The sequence below is a fragment of the Taudactylus pleione genome, unplaced genomic scaffold (genome assembly GCF_031769625.1).
Source record: "Taudactylus pleione unplaced genomic scaffold, aTauple2 ptg000451l, whole genome shotgun sequence".
NCBI lineage: Eukaryota > Metazoa > Chordata > Amphibia > Anura > Myobatrachidae > Taudactylus > Taudactylus pleione.
Window position 1 is genome coordinate 4,094,042 of NW_028284853.1, and position 14,978 is coordinate 4,109,019.

At 43.5% G+C, this 14,978-nt stretch overlaps 1 protein-coding gene across 1 annotated transcript in view; it reads right to left on the minus strand.

The window, feature by feature from the left end:
- Positions 1-531: 531 nt before the first annotated feature.
- Positions 532-14,978, minus strand: part of PGAP6 (post-GPI attachment to proteins 6) — a 45,121-nt gene continuing 30,674 nt past the window's right edge. The window contains exons 8-13 of the mRNA XM_088448151.1: positions 11,331-11,454; positions 8,346-8,482; positions 6,595-6,773; positions 5,638-5,784; positions 4,072-4,188; positions 532-3,963 (exon numbers count right to left, since the gene is read on the minus strand). Of these exons, the coding sequence (XP_088304277.1) occupies positions 3,667-3,963; positions 4,072-4,188; positions 5,638-5,784; positions 6,595-6,773; positions 8,346-8,482; positions 11,331-11,454 (1,001 nt within the window). The 3' untranslated portion in view covers positions 532-3,666. The remainder of the gene's footprint in view (positions 3,964-4,071; positions 4,189-5,637; positions 5,785-6,594; positions 6,774-8,345; positions 8,483-11,330; positions 11,455-14,978) is intronic.

Below are 14,978 nucleotides of genomic sequence, written 5' to 3' on the forward strand. Positions count from 1 at the left end.
GGCAAATGGAGGTGTGTGACATCACTGGGAATGCACCCAGCCCCTGAACAGACCAAAAATACTGTAGCGGGCACAGCATCCCTGACTTGTGCACTGCCTGCACAGAGTAAGCCGAAGCCAAGTAGGTCAGCGGACAGCCAAATACATGAGCTTGTGCTAGACAACTAACCAAAGATAATATCTGAGGGTGCAGTCCCTGTAAAGAAGATGCAGCCAGTAACATGTAGCTCATCTTTGGTCATTACTGGACAAACGTTTTCTATTTTCTGCGCGTATTTATAAAGACAGATTTTTGCTACTGCGTATTTGTGTGACCTGTGTGCTGGATACTAGACACATATACCTGTACCAGTCATTTAGAGAGGCCAAGGGATTTAGTTACTAAGCAGTGTTATGAGACAGAGTGAAAAGTGATAAGAAAGTGATAAGGTGCCAGCCAATCAGCTCCCAACTGTCATCTCACAGGCTGTATTTGAAAAATGACAGTTGTGAGCTGATTGGCTGGCACCTTATGACTTTCTTATCACTTTTCACTCTGTCTCCTAACACTGCTTAGTAACTAGACCCCCAAGTCTTATTTAGAATAATAATAGGGCATTCTCCTCCGGTGTTCAACACCAAACAATGCTAAGGACTTACAAAGCCTCTATTCTAACACCTTCCTGACACATTTGAAAAAGTGTCCAGTTAACGCTGTCCTGACAATAGAAAACATTCACAAACACAGGGGACCTAGAGTAAAGATGGCAGCCTTTGTTTTAGTAGAAGTGGGGAAGCCATCGTGTCACAGATTTGCATAGACAAGAGGAAGAGTGTGTTTCTTACACATCTATAATATAATATGTCAGACTTCACAACTCATGGGTGGTCTGAATGACAAAGTGATAAACCCGCATATGCTTAAGATCTAATAAATCATTAGCTGTTAGTCCTTGGTCGCTGCAATGATCTTGGAATCTAGGACAGGTGCAAACGTGGTGACCGATGAAGGCCTCAGCCCACAAAATGGCTGCCTCTGTCTGATTACTCAAACTCGGTCCTCAGGTCCCCAAACAGGTCACGTTTTTCAGGTCACCCAGCAGGTGCACAGGTGTATTCGTTACTCAAAAACACAATTTAAAAGATCCACAGGTGGAGCGAAATATTTTCCCTGTGATTTTGGGGAAGAAGTACTAAGCCTTGGAAAATGGTAATGTGGAGAGTGATAAAGTACCAACCAATCAGCTCCTGTCATTTTTTCAAACATAGCCTGTAACATGACAAGTTAGGAGCTGATGGGTTGGAATTTTATCATTCTGACCTTTATCACTCTCCAAAGCATAGTACATCTCCCCCTGTGAGGAAATCTGGAAAACATGAACTGTTTGGGGTCCTGAGGACCGGGTTTAAGAACCTGTGCTATAAGGAAATATTTAAGACTATGGGGGAGATGTACACAAGTGGGGAATACAGCAACCAATCAGCTTCTAGCTAGCATCCATCAAGTAAATTCTATAAAATGATAGGTAGCAGCTGATTGGTTGCTATGGGTAACTTCTCCACTGCATCTCCCCCTATGTGAACAATGCGACCGATTTTAATTACAAATAATAGTGCAAATGTGCCGAACAGATGTTGTAAACAGCGAAGGATTAGTGACAGGCATAGAACCCGAATCCTCATTCCACAGAAAACATAATTAAAAGTAAACGTTAATAAACTCTTCTACAGACCACATTTATAGTCATTAAAGCCTGTATAGACTAATGCACACATACTGCAGTCATTGGCATATGCTCGGTCTTTGGTTATACCGGAGGCTCCGGAGAACTAGCATTGTCATTTGCAAATGTCCATGTAGAAAGGACTTTGTATTCCCCCGAACCATCAGGAACGTGCTACTCGTCAGAGCATGACGAACATGGAAGATTTAAAAACAATCTTATATTCTATTTTAAGAGACAACTATATGTGGCTTGCTTTGTGTATCATTTCTAAAATTATTCAGCAAGACAAACGAAAAACCATGTATAGGGAAAAACCCTGATCTGCAAGTTCGTATTGTTTGCTGTAATTAACCAACCCCTCAAAATACAAGTTTTGCTGGTAAAAGAGCTAACAAAACTCAGGCATATATAAGATGAACCTCACATGCCCTGAAAGAACCAAGATGTTTTACTTCGATTTATATTGACAAGCCATTGCTATCTGCTATCAGCAGCCCCACCTGGCCGGCTCCTCCAATAGACTTAAATGGAGGAAGCCTGTTCGACCATAGGAAAACAATTGCTTCTAATTGAAATTAGATAACAAATACCATCAGCTCAGACAGATTTTTGAATAGTAGGAGGCAACTTGTACTTCAGGGTTAGTAATCCATTCAAGTAAGTATCATCTATAGACTCCACAAGAAGAGTTCCGAACAGTGAATATACTGTATATTAGAAATATAGCCTTACTGTTTGTATGTTACTATGAAGCAATAACTCCAAGGGCTAAAACGTCTTAAAAAGAAAAAAAAGAGGAAGCCTTCCCCACAGCAACCAGATTATAGCGATAGTTTTCTAGAATGCACTGGATAATTGATAGAATCTGATTGGTTGCTAAGTATAACTCCTTCAGAAGAACTAACACATTTACCACAAAATTCTTGTTTAACTTACGGAGCACAAAACCTTGTTTGATGGATAGGCCCTGCATCATATAATCACCACCTACACTGCAATTTGTACTTATTATCCCAAACAGCAGAAATGCAGGGGTTCCACACCAAGGACCTGCATTATCAGCCCTGCAAAGAGGACTACTGTCCACATTTTTCCTGGCTGTCATCGCAAATAAACATGGAAGCTCCCCCCTTGTGGGGTAGAGTTCTCCCGAATTGTGTTGTTCCTTGGCATAGAATTCCCGCAGTTCTCCTACTTAGGAAAGCTATTTTCCAAGGCAATACAATTAGGTGTCAACGCATTTGGATCAAAACTTTATTACAAGGAGATACAAACCATTGGCTCCTACCTTAATCTCCTTATGCAAAAAATCACTACCACTCACCCACTCAACCTGAAATAATGAACATCCGCCTAAAGCAGGAAGAGTATTGATTAATTGGAAAGACAGGACCCTAGTATAGCATCATGTGTGATTGAATAATTAATAACCACATTCATTAGTCACTGAAGGTGATCTAGTTAAGGCAACTACAGTATGCATGCAGCCCTAAATCAATTTTCAGGTTCTCAAAAAAAAAATGTAAATAAAATTATATATATATATATATATATATATATATATATATAAATTTATTGCTTGCTGTGTAATGAAAAAAATAAAATAAAAAAATAAAATAAAATAAAAAAAAATAGAAAATAACAAATAATTGCACCCAGGCCGGCAGCTTGCATGTAATTCACAGGTGGTTCTCCAGCACCATTATCAGTGGCATTAACCAGAGGAAATTAGGTTTCATCAGAGCTTTGCAGTCACTATCCCTCACGGAGGTAAAGAATAAAACTGTCCGATACGCAGCTAAATAGTAAAAATGCCTAAATTCCTTGTGATCAGAGTTTCTTTTTGTTCCGCTCTTCTACTGCGAAATGAAAAAATTGTGATTAAAGTGCGAGAGTACGGACTGGCTCCAGGATTCCGTCACTTGGATGGAATATGGAGAACAGACAGGGTCAAAAGGGGTCATGCGACGACGTACAATTCCTCGCGATCCTCTTTGCAGATCTTATAGCCACAGTCCAGAAACTGCGACCATGCCCAAGTCTTTTTGCTGCGCTCGCGTGGCGGGAGCAAAAAGGCCACGCTGATTGCCACCATCATGTGCCAGAGGCTGTGGGTGTAATAGTAATTGGCGCTGGTCTCAGCGAAGACGTAGACTGAAATAGCGATTAAAGCCAACGAGACCCCGGGTATGAGGAAGAAGACCCAGCGCTGCCAGCTGGGCGGGTAGCAGTGGCGACGCCTCACTCCTCGGATGGACTGGAATTGAAGAGAGCAATTATGTCAGTCAGGGACATTTAAGAAAACAAGGCTTCCTAATTGTTCAAAGACAAGGTAAACATTCTGTAGGTGGAATGTTGATCTTACCCATGCAATCACCAGGATTATCAGAGCAAACAGACAGGGGCCCAGCATGTTCCAAATTCCTCTGCGATTAAGTTGCATAGACATTGCAATAACTAATGTTCCCAGCAAAAATAGGACCTAAACAGCACAAGAACAGTAATTGTGTTACAAAAAAAAAAAAAAAAAAAAAATACAACCACCATAAAAAAAAGCTTTATCATCACGTAAAACAAAAATATTTTTTTCTCCCCATTCTTATAGCAAGCAACGTGACTAGCCATACCATTACTAGTGTTAAGATTATCTGGTATATTTTAGTGGACATCTCAGCTGTCTCACCAATGGTCGGGATAATTCGTAAACATGTAACTGGAGCTACTGTTAATACTGGCGACAATATTTGGCCGACTCATTTCGGTATAAGGTTCCATCGGAGCCTCGTGCAACGGCACAGATTTCCAGCTATTACAGTACAGAAACCTTGATGTTGTTTAACTCTCACTACTACTAGGTTTACACACACACACAAAAAACAGGGGGACAAGCAGGAGGAGAGGGAAGAGATTTAATATTTTTAACCTGCATCACTGACCAATTCTCTTACAAGTGAAGATATGCACACAAATGCAATTACGTTCATACACACAAACAGTGTTCACACCAGGGTCACTGTGGGGGGAATCAGCATGATTTACCGCCGACCGCATGGCCGGCGGTTCAAATCCAGACAGCGGCTGCCAGACACAGGAGGAAATCCTGATCATCTAGAGAGTTAAGTAGAACTAATCTAATTCCCCCCCCAACCCCTCCTTTAAAGGTGCCTAACCCTAACCTCCCCCCCCAGTGCCTAACCCTAATCCCCGCTCTAAGTACCTAATCCTAACCCCCCTTCCCCGCCGCCTAAACCTAAATCCCCCGGGGGGTGCCTAACTCTAATCCCCCCTTCCCCTAGCCTAATCCTAACCTTCCGGGGAGTGCCTAATCCCAAGTCCCCCTGGGAGCCCTAAACCTAAGCACCCCCCCCTCCCACGGCTGTCCGCTGCGGCGCCTGGCATCCCTTCGATCAGGATGCCGGTCGCCGGTCTCCCGGCGCAGGTAAAATGACAGGCGTTGGGATTTCGACGCCTGTCCTTTAACATTTGCCGGGATTAAGCAGTCGGGAAGCGGGCGGTCGGCAGTGCGTCCGCCGGCTTCCCGACTGCTTCCCCTGTGGGGAAGGGCACCTGGCGTGCAAACGGGCACTATTGTGCACCCTCGAAAAAGGAGCGTGGCAACTTAAAAAGAGGGCGCGTCCTTAAGACATGCCCATTTTTCGCCACTGTAAGGGGCATGCCCAGTACTCCCATAGATGCTCGGCAGCCTCAAAGGTCTCCAGAACTGTTCCCAACCGCGGTTCGCGGGTGGAGACGGCACCCGGCAGGCTGATTCAGCAGGGCGCCGCCATAAGGGTAGGACGCATTATCCAGTTTTTATTATAGACACAAATTAATTTTTTGTTGCTCTAACCAGTATTGGAATGGAATACACCAAAAGAAAAATGTTGTTTAAGAGAGCAATTTGCTGATCAGTATGGGTTTCGTCACTTACATATTTCATAGTCTTCTTCAGCCTGGCCATACACAGTATGGTCACCCAGATGGCGACAACGGAACCAAAGAAATCGCAGAACTGCAGCGTGTCGTAGTCCATGATGCACATGACCGTTACTCCTGGCTGGTCGCAGGCGTGATAGAACTGAAAGAGCGACACACATTGCCATGTAAAGCAAAATACTCAAGTGTCCGACCCGACCTCCCCACCCTCTCCCTTACTCAGTAAATCATGTCACTCAGACATACAAACACCATGCTAGCCTTATGGTTCATATCCACTAATAGACAGAGAAACGAGAGCACGATTACAACGTTGGAATCGTGCTGTCATTTCACAGTCAGTGATGTGCCTACACTGAACGTTCCGTCATTCAGTGTAGGCACATCCATCATCCCCGCACATGCTGGGACTGACGTGATCGTCAGGTTGACCAGCATGTACTGGCGATGATAGATGCCTAAAACGACCAGCGGGCATGCGCATGGCTGGCCGTTTTTTACATTTAAATGCCCGATTTGCGGACGATTACTGAGCGATTGCACGATTATGATGTCGTTAATTGTGCAATCGCTCAGTAAGGTCGCGTAGTGGATACGCACCTTTACACCTTAGGGAAAAGAACAGGATAAATGTTATTATTATTACACATGTACTTTTCCTTTTGTGGTGATCAGACCAGAGGTGCCCTGTATTTATCTGATATGTAAACCACTGTTGGGAACCTCTTTTTGGGGCCTCAGCAAAAAAAAAGAAAAAAAAAAGAAAGCCTTTTTCAAGCTAATCACATTCTCATAAGCGTGGCAAGGCACGCCTGGGACTTGTAGTCCAGCAACAGACAGCGAGCTACAAGTTAGCTATGGCCTACCTCTAGTCTAGACACAACATTTAGATACAGTTGGGATAGAAACTTCCCGGGGGAGCCGTATTAAGGAGCGCACTACCTGCACATACCGTAGAGAAGAACATAGTGTAGGCGTAGACGGCAGCCTCCACAAAGTACAGGTGGGAAACCGCGACTATGATGGTGGGCACGAAGAGCAGGTTACTGAGGGTCAGCAGCAGTACGGATGTTAACTGCTGCGCCACGGACAGTGCGTTACCGTCATCTGTACAGCTCCAGCCAGCCCAGCCTGTGAGACAAACAAAGCAATGGGAATATCAACATTATATGCCACCAACTAAAAGGCACCAATAAGACCCCTTCCAGTGACGTGCACCTCTAGCTTTCCAATGGACAACCACCATCGCCAGACTGCAGCTGCTCGCTGCCTGCACAGGAAGGGAATCAAACCCCTAAATATAAAAAGGCAGCTAGTCAATGGGCAGAAAGAGTCAATCGTGCAAGACCAAATTCTGCATTTCAGTAATACCCCTTTTCCACCTAAATTCCGGGTCTGACCCGGAGTTGGAACAAAGTTCCTATCCGGATCAGACCCGGAATTTTGCCGGCGCTGACTCAGGAATATCCCGAGTCGGCGCCGGCAAAATTCCGGGTCTGATACGCATAGACCCGGCTTTTGCGGAGTGAAAGTGGTCGCTTGGAGATGACGTCATCTCCAAGCGCCACTGAAGCCGGACCAATCGGCCGGCTAGCAGCGCACTCCAGTTCATCGTGACCCGGAGTGCGCTGTTCTCACAGCAGGGTTTCACGGGCTACGCCCATGTTAAACCCTGCTAGTTACCTGGGTTGGATTGCCGGGTCACTCAACCCGGCGTTCCAACTCTCTCCCCTTTTACACCAGGGAGCTGCCCGGGTTAACCCTTCAAAAACCCGGGTTTTAGCTCCGGTGTAAAAGGGGTAAAACTATGGTGGAAAAACTGTGACATCACAGACAGACTCCTATGCGAGTGACAGCTTGGTGAAGTCTTCTATTACAACCAACAAAATGGCTGCCACCAGTGTGTAGGGGACAGGTCCACTTCTATACTGCTCTCTGCAGCTTTCTCGCCTATTGCTCATGTGACCAGTATTAAATACACCCATTGGTGATGACCTCGACACTGATCCCTACCTCAGTGATGAATGAACCCTATGCACCAATAGGCTGCACAAGTCACCAGTCTGCGATGACTGTGCCATATTTTTCACATAAAAAAAAAAAAAAAAAAAAAGACACCATAAGACGCCATTTCTACAAAGCGCCCTGCATTGTCTATGCTGGTGTGAACATGGTCACACAGACAGGTGAGAGATCCTGCCGTCCACACATGCCCCTCCGCATTAGGAATAAGGTAAAGTCTGTTTGTACTGCAATAACACACACTGCAACAACACAATGGGCTGACACATTTTGATATTGACATTTGGCGAGAAGGTTTTTACTTAATAAAGAGCAACAGAGAAACCAGACAGACCGGTGATACCAATTTGCAGCAATGGCTCGCTCGTTAACAAGTCTGCTGCTTCCCCTTCCTATTATAATTACAGGGGCAGCCCTATTCAAGTTATAATATATATGATACTTTACATCTACTTCATTTTTATTTTATAAAAAAAACAAACAAACAATGGTGACACAAATGGTATAGAGCAGCTGATACTAGGAAAACATTGGTGGAGAAATAAGTCCCAGGAGATGGTCGTAACGGAAGAGAACGGAATCACAAGCTTTGCGTTGCGTTTGTTTCATCAATAGGATAGCGCATTTCACCTCTCAAACATTGTGAACAAATCCCCCCACCCACCCCTAGGCATTTCTCACCTGCTTTACAGCTGCAGGCGGCATAGAGAAAGCCATTTCTCCGCAGCAGCCGACATTCTCCATAGGGACCACAGTCATTCAGGCAGGGATTGAGGTACGCCGTCACAATCACTCTGGAGATCTGCTGCTGGCATGCACTGGGGAAAACACAAAGCACTTCTCTATCATCCAGGGCAAAAGCGAGGTGCAAAAACTATGCTCACAGCCTAAACGTTTTATTATAAGCTGTGCAAACATTGCCGACAGATATTATATATGTATATATATATAGCGGGGCATTCGCCCTATCCATGCCTTTAGCATAAACATTAGTATCCGTAAAAGCTTCCCAATATTATTTAAAAAGAAATTTGCAGGCTATATTTTTAGTGGAGACTGAGTCACCTATAAAAGCCCTGAACCATAAAGGCTAAGGGGTAAATTCACTAAAGTGAGTTTTAAAAGTGATGTTGCCCATAGCAACCGATCAGATTCTTTCTATTATCTTCTAGAACGTGCTAGTTAAATGTTAAAGTAGATCTGATTGGTTGCTATGGGCAACATCACTTTTAAAACTCACTTCTAAAAACTCTCACTTTAGTAAATGTATCCCCTAACTCTCTTATTGTTGTTTCTCTGAGATCCATTACTCCAGCCTCAAGAAGGAATCAACAAAAGGTAAAACGGGGACCCCCCCCCCTTCCCAAAACCAGCTGGAGCAGGGTCCCCAGAGACCAGAGTAAGTAGGCACACTATGATACAAAGTGCCCAACAAAATAGACACTTCAATTATGCTCTATTAGAAAATAATAATAATTATAGTAAAGAAAAAAAGTACACTTAATGGCGATAAAAGGGACACTTTAAATCGTATTAAATAACTATAAAGTTAGTAGAAAAGTGTCTATAATTCCGAAACAAATAAATTCCAGTCTCTTATTTAGGGCGGTATTCAATTAGTTTCGCACCTGCGATAAAGTTTCACACACCGCACCTTTCGCCTGCATTGCGTATTTTAGCCGTGGAAACTTATCGTGCGCGTCCCCGCTATTCGCCAGATTTCAATTCCAAAAGGTGCAAAAAAACGGCGACACGCGAAGTCAGAACAGGCGGAAAGTGGTGTCAGTATCGGGGAGATTAACCTGAACCCCCCCCCCAAAAAAGATGCAGAAACATTGGGGAACAATGTAGTAGTGCCAAATTAGCACTAATTAAACTGATTGGGGTACTTAAGTTGGTACAATTGCCTCTAATTAGCGTCTTTGCACAAGTGGTGAAGAATAGCATAAAGTAGTATATTTCAGAGAAAATAAGTAGTCCTGGCACATTTGGGGTACCTGAAAATGGGTGCTAGCATATTTTAATGTCTCTAAAGTTGTCCTTTGGGGGGCTGTCCCAAGGGTTCTGAGTGGTTTCCCCACTTTTGCATTTCCTTTCTCCTGCTATTCAGAGGCAAATCTTTTTTGCCTATTACATGGCATTGACTTTCCGCGTTCGCGAAAAGCTGATGGCATTGAATACAGAGAGAAGTTTCCGGAAGGCGAACAGTTGTAATCGGTGAGACTTTTTCGCGGATCTCGGCTTTTCGCGTCTAATTGAATACGGCCCTTGGTTAGATACACCCTGCCGTGGAGTATGTATCAGAAGAATCTCCACATGGGCAGTTACTCACCACCATGAGAAGATGTTGGCAGCGGGGATTTTACGACCACTGACCTGGGGCAGATGACGCGGCTAAGCGGAGGTACTGTACAGAGGGCGCTGCATAGTATTTCCTCTACTAAAAAAAGAGTAGAGCACAGGATTAGCTGCACTCTGCTAGAGAGCGTATCTGACTAGCTAGCGGGGACTTGTACTTTCCAATAAGACCCTTTTGGGCAATTAAAGTCGATTGCATGTACACCCTTGTCTGTCTACACCCATTGGTGAGGACATCAACACTGAGCCCCATCTAGTGGCAACCTCAGTGATACTGTAAATGATCCCTACGCACCAACAAGCTGTACACTTCACCAGTCTGCCATGACCGTACCACATATTTCACAACAAAAATGAGACCATAAGGGGTAAATTTACTAAAGTCAGAGTTTTTAGAAGTGAGTTTTAAAAGTGATGTTGCCCATAGCAACCAATCAGATTCTACTTAACATTTAATTAGCACCTTCTAGAAGATAATAGCTAGACTTCATTTCTATGCTGGTGTGAACACGCACACACAAACAGGAGAGAGATCCTGCCGTCCACGCATGCCCATTCGAATTAGGGACTAATTTAATAAAAAGTCTATTTGTACAAGTAACTACACACACCCTGAAATTACACAATGGGCTGACACATTTTGATATTGACATTTGGCTAAAAGGTTTACTTAATAAAGAGCAACAAAGAAACCAAATAGACCAGCGATGCCAACTTGCAGCAATTGCTCACTCGTTAACCAGTCTGCTGCTTCCCCTTCCTATTATAATTACAGGGGCAGCACTATTAAAGTTAAAATAGATTGTACTTTATATATACTTCATTTTTATTTTAATGTCAGAATAAACACCCTCTAAGGCTAAATGGTCAGTCACTGAGCCCTCTGTATGCTGCAATACTGAGACTACGGGGTCTATGTACTAAGCCTGTGAGAGAGATAAAGTGGACCGGAGATAAAGTACCAACCAATCAGCTCCTAACCGTCATTTTTCAAACACAGCCTGCGACATGGCAGTTTGGAGCCGATTGGCTGGTACTTTATCTCCGTTCACTATACCTCCATCCGAAGGCTTAGTAAATAGACCCCTGTGTTTGCAAAATGACAGTTAGGAGCTGATTGGTGTGTCCTTTATCTCCAGCCATTTTTCTCTCTCTCCCAGGCTTAGTACATAGACTCCTACATGTCTAGAACAGGTATTCTCACTAACTGAATCATCTTAATATCCACAGCGCTGATTTATAGGGTCACCATCTGGTATTAAAGCGAATACAAAAGAAACAGAATGGCCAATGACACTGCGCATTTACCTGTCATCCCCTGAACACAGGACCTGCATGGATAGGTACCACCTGTCCGTCTCCGGGTAGGGGATGTTGTGCGTCCAATCGGCTGTACGCTCAGACAGTGTGAAAGGATAACCCTGAAAAAAAGCTGAGACAAAAAGCAGCGCATCGGTTAACGTTTATGCACGTTTGGAGGTACCGAAAATCACTTCCTGTAATGGGAAAGAAATTAAAATAAAGAAAACTATTTAAAAAAACGGTCCAAGAATAAGAAGAAAACCTCCGCTCTACAGAAAGCCGCATAGCAACACACAGGTCCAGCCAGTAGCTGCAAAGGCCAATAAAATCCTCAAACATATAAAAGGGGAGATTCAAATTTTACTATCATAAATATCAGTTTCCCAAATTCCACCTTTACAGTCTAAGTTAAGAGTTATCCATGCTCGAGTCCAGATGGTTAAATCAAGTTGACTGAGGTACTAATTAAGTCACCTTTGCTCAGGCATGGATATCCTTAAAACCTGGACTGTAATGGCAAAGTTGGGGAACCTCTGATATAGATCACTAATTAGACCACATCTTGATTACAGGATGTAGACATGATGACATTAAACATGGTCAGCATGTGCAGGGGTTTGACATGTTCACATGTGAAATGTCGACAATCTGCATGGACCAGAAGTGGGGGGTTAGGGATAGACTATATGAGGGAAGGTTAGGGGGTTAGGATTAGTCACATCTGCCACTAGAATATGCGCAGGATCCACCAGAAGTCATCCTGACGCCACTGCCGGACCCGGAAGACACTGCTGGAGCCGCCATACCAGGTAACTCGCTGTTAAGACCAGCAAGGACGTTTTGTCGACATTCTAATCATATCGACATTTTATCAGTGTCGACATAATGAATATAGATGTGGTCAATGTCAACAAAATATACCACACCCTTTAAATACACCATTAGAGACCTCAATGTAAGAAGGACACAGGGAAATGCAAGAGTCTAACCTCTTTAAATCAGTATCGCTACCGCTAGGATGTTTCAGCGGGGCGTCACGCCCTGCCCCATTTCTGAAGGGAAGAAAGCACCCAGCCCTCCAGTGTGGTTCTGTCCTCCACCTACAGGCCGCAGTGTCCCGCGGGTGAGGAAAACAGAGCAGTGGTCACCACAGATTTAATAAATACGCCCGGCATCCAATCACTGTGACCGCGGCGCTTTGGGGATACCCGGCATGTCCAACCAATCAGATTCTACTTCTCATTTATCTAGCACCTTCTAGAAGATAACACCTGGAATCGGATTGGTTGCTATGGGCAACTTCACTTCTTAATAGAACTCCCATCTTAGTAAATTTAGGACAATGAGGTTAAGCACTACTGGGGAAAAAAGGCACCTTATAAGAAAGGTAACCTGTAGGTAGAATGACTAGTGGACATAGAAGGGACTGACTAGGGAATTTATCACACTGCCATTTTTGAGTGCAATAATAATTATTTAACCCTAGCCTCATGTTTTGCCTTCTTCTGGATCATCATAGCTACAAGTTATTAGAGGGCGAGCTCCCCAAACCAGAGATTCTTTTCATCCTTCCTAGGTGACCACATAGCAGAAATCACCCGACACCTCACTGCAGACCAAAACAGCCTCCTCCCTTCTGCTGATCTCAGATCAAAGGTTTTTACCCGCGGGCAAAATACCTGCACATTATACGTACACAGGGGATCCGCATCACATATCCAGATTTACCTGTCTGGTGTAGTTTCAGTGCCTGCAGACATCGCTACACTTAGGTAATGTACACACGGGTGATATTTATGCAGTTAATGTGTTTACAAGTTCAGCAAATGTAACCTGATATAATAATTATTGTATAAATTAAGGTCGTACATACAGTCAGGTGCATAAATATTGGGACATTGACAGAATTTTCATATTGTGGCCTCTATTCACCACCACAATGGCTTTGAAATGAAACAAACAAGATGTGCTTTAACTGCAGACTTTCAGATTTAATTTGAGGGTAATTACATCCAAATCAGGTGAACGGTGTAGGAATTACAACGGTTTCTATATGTGCCTCCCACTTTTTAAGGGGCCAAAAGTAATGGGACAAACTAAACAATCCTAAATCTAACTTTCACTTTTTAATACTTTGTTGCAAATCCTTTGCAGGCAATTACAGCCTGAAGTCTGGAATGCATAGACATCACCAGACGCTGGGTTTCATCCCTGGTGATGCTCTGCCAGGCCTCTACTGCAAATGTCTTCAGTTCCTGCTTGTTCTTTGGACATTTTCCCTTCAGTTTTGTCTTCAAGTGAAATGCATGCTCAAATCGGATTCAGGTCAGGGGATTGACTTGGCCATTGCATAACATTCCACTTTTTAGCCTTAAAAAAACTCTTTGGTTGCTTTTGCAGTATGCTTCGGGTCATTGTCCATCTGCACTGTGAAGCGCCGTCCAATGAGTTCTGAAGCATTTGACTGAATATGAGCATATAATATTGCCCGAAACACTTCAGAATTCATTCTGCTGCTTTTGTCAGCAGGCACATCATCAATAAATACAAGGGAACCAGTTCCATTGGCAGCCATACATGCCCACGCCATGACACTGCCACCACCATGCTTCACTGATGAGGTGGTATGTTTTGGATCATGAGCAGTTCCTTTCCTTCTCCATACTCTTCTCTTCCCATCACTCTGGTACAAGTTGATCTTTGTCTCATCTGTCCATAGGATGTTGTTCCAGAACTGTAATGGCTTTTTTAGATGTTGTTTGGCAAACTCTAATCTGGTCTTCCTGTTTTTGAGGCTCACCAATGGTTTACATCTTGTGGTGAACCCTCTATATTCACTCTTGTGAAGTCTTCTCTTGATTGTTGACTTTGACACATATGCACCTACCTCCTGGAGAGTGTTCTTGATTTGGCCAACTGTTGTGAAGGGGTTTTTCTTCACCAGGGAAATAATCCTTCTGTCATCCACCACAGTTGTTTTCCGTGGTCTTCCAGGTCTTTTGGTGTTGCTGAGTTCTCCGGTGCGTTCTTTCTTTTTAAGAATGTTCCAAACAGTTGATTTGGTCACACCTAATGTTTTTGCTATCTCTCTGATGGGTTTGTTCTGATTTTTCAGCCTAATGATGGCTTGCTTCACTGATAGTGACAGCTCTTTGGATCTCATATTGAGAGTCGACAGCAACTGATTCCAAATGCAAATGTCACACCTAGAATCAACTCCAGACCTTTTACCTGCTTAATTGATAATGAAATAACAAGGGAATAGCCCACACCTGTCCATGAAATAGCTTTTGAGTTGATAGTCCCATTACTTTTGGCCCCTTAAAAAGTGGGAGGCACATATAGAAACCTTTCTAATTCCTACACCGTTCACCTGATTTGGATGTAATTACCCTCAAATTAAATCTGAAAATTCTGTCAATGTCCCAATATTTATGTACCTGACTGTAATTACAGTTAAAAGTGCATTTAAATGTGTGATGTATTGTTTTGAATGCCTATTGTGTCAGTTCAGGGGCTCTAAGGTGCGTCAGTGTTGTGTAAATCGCAACAAAAAGCACAATTAACACACACATACACACACACACACCTTTAACAAGGGCCAGGGATGAGATAGGGGAGACCAGGAGATTCTGGGGATGAAATAATAGGAAG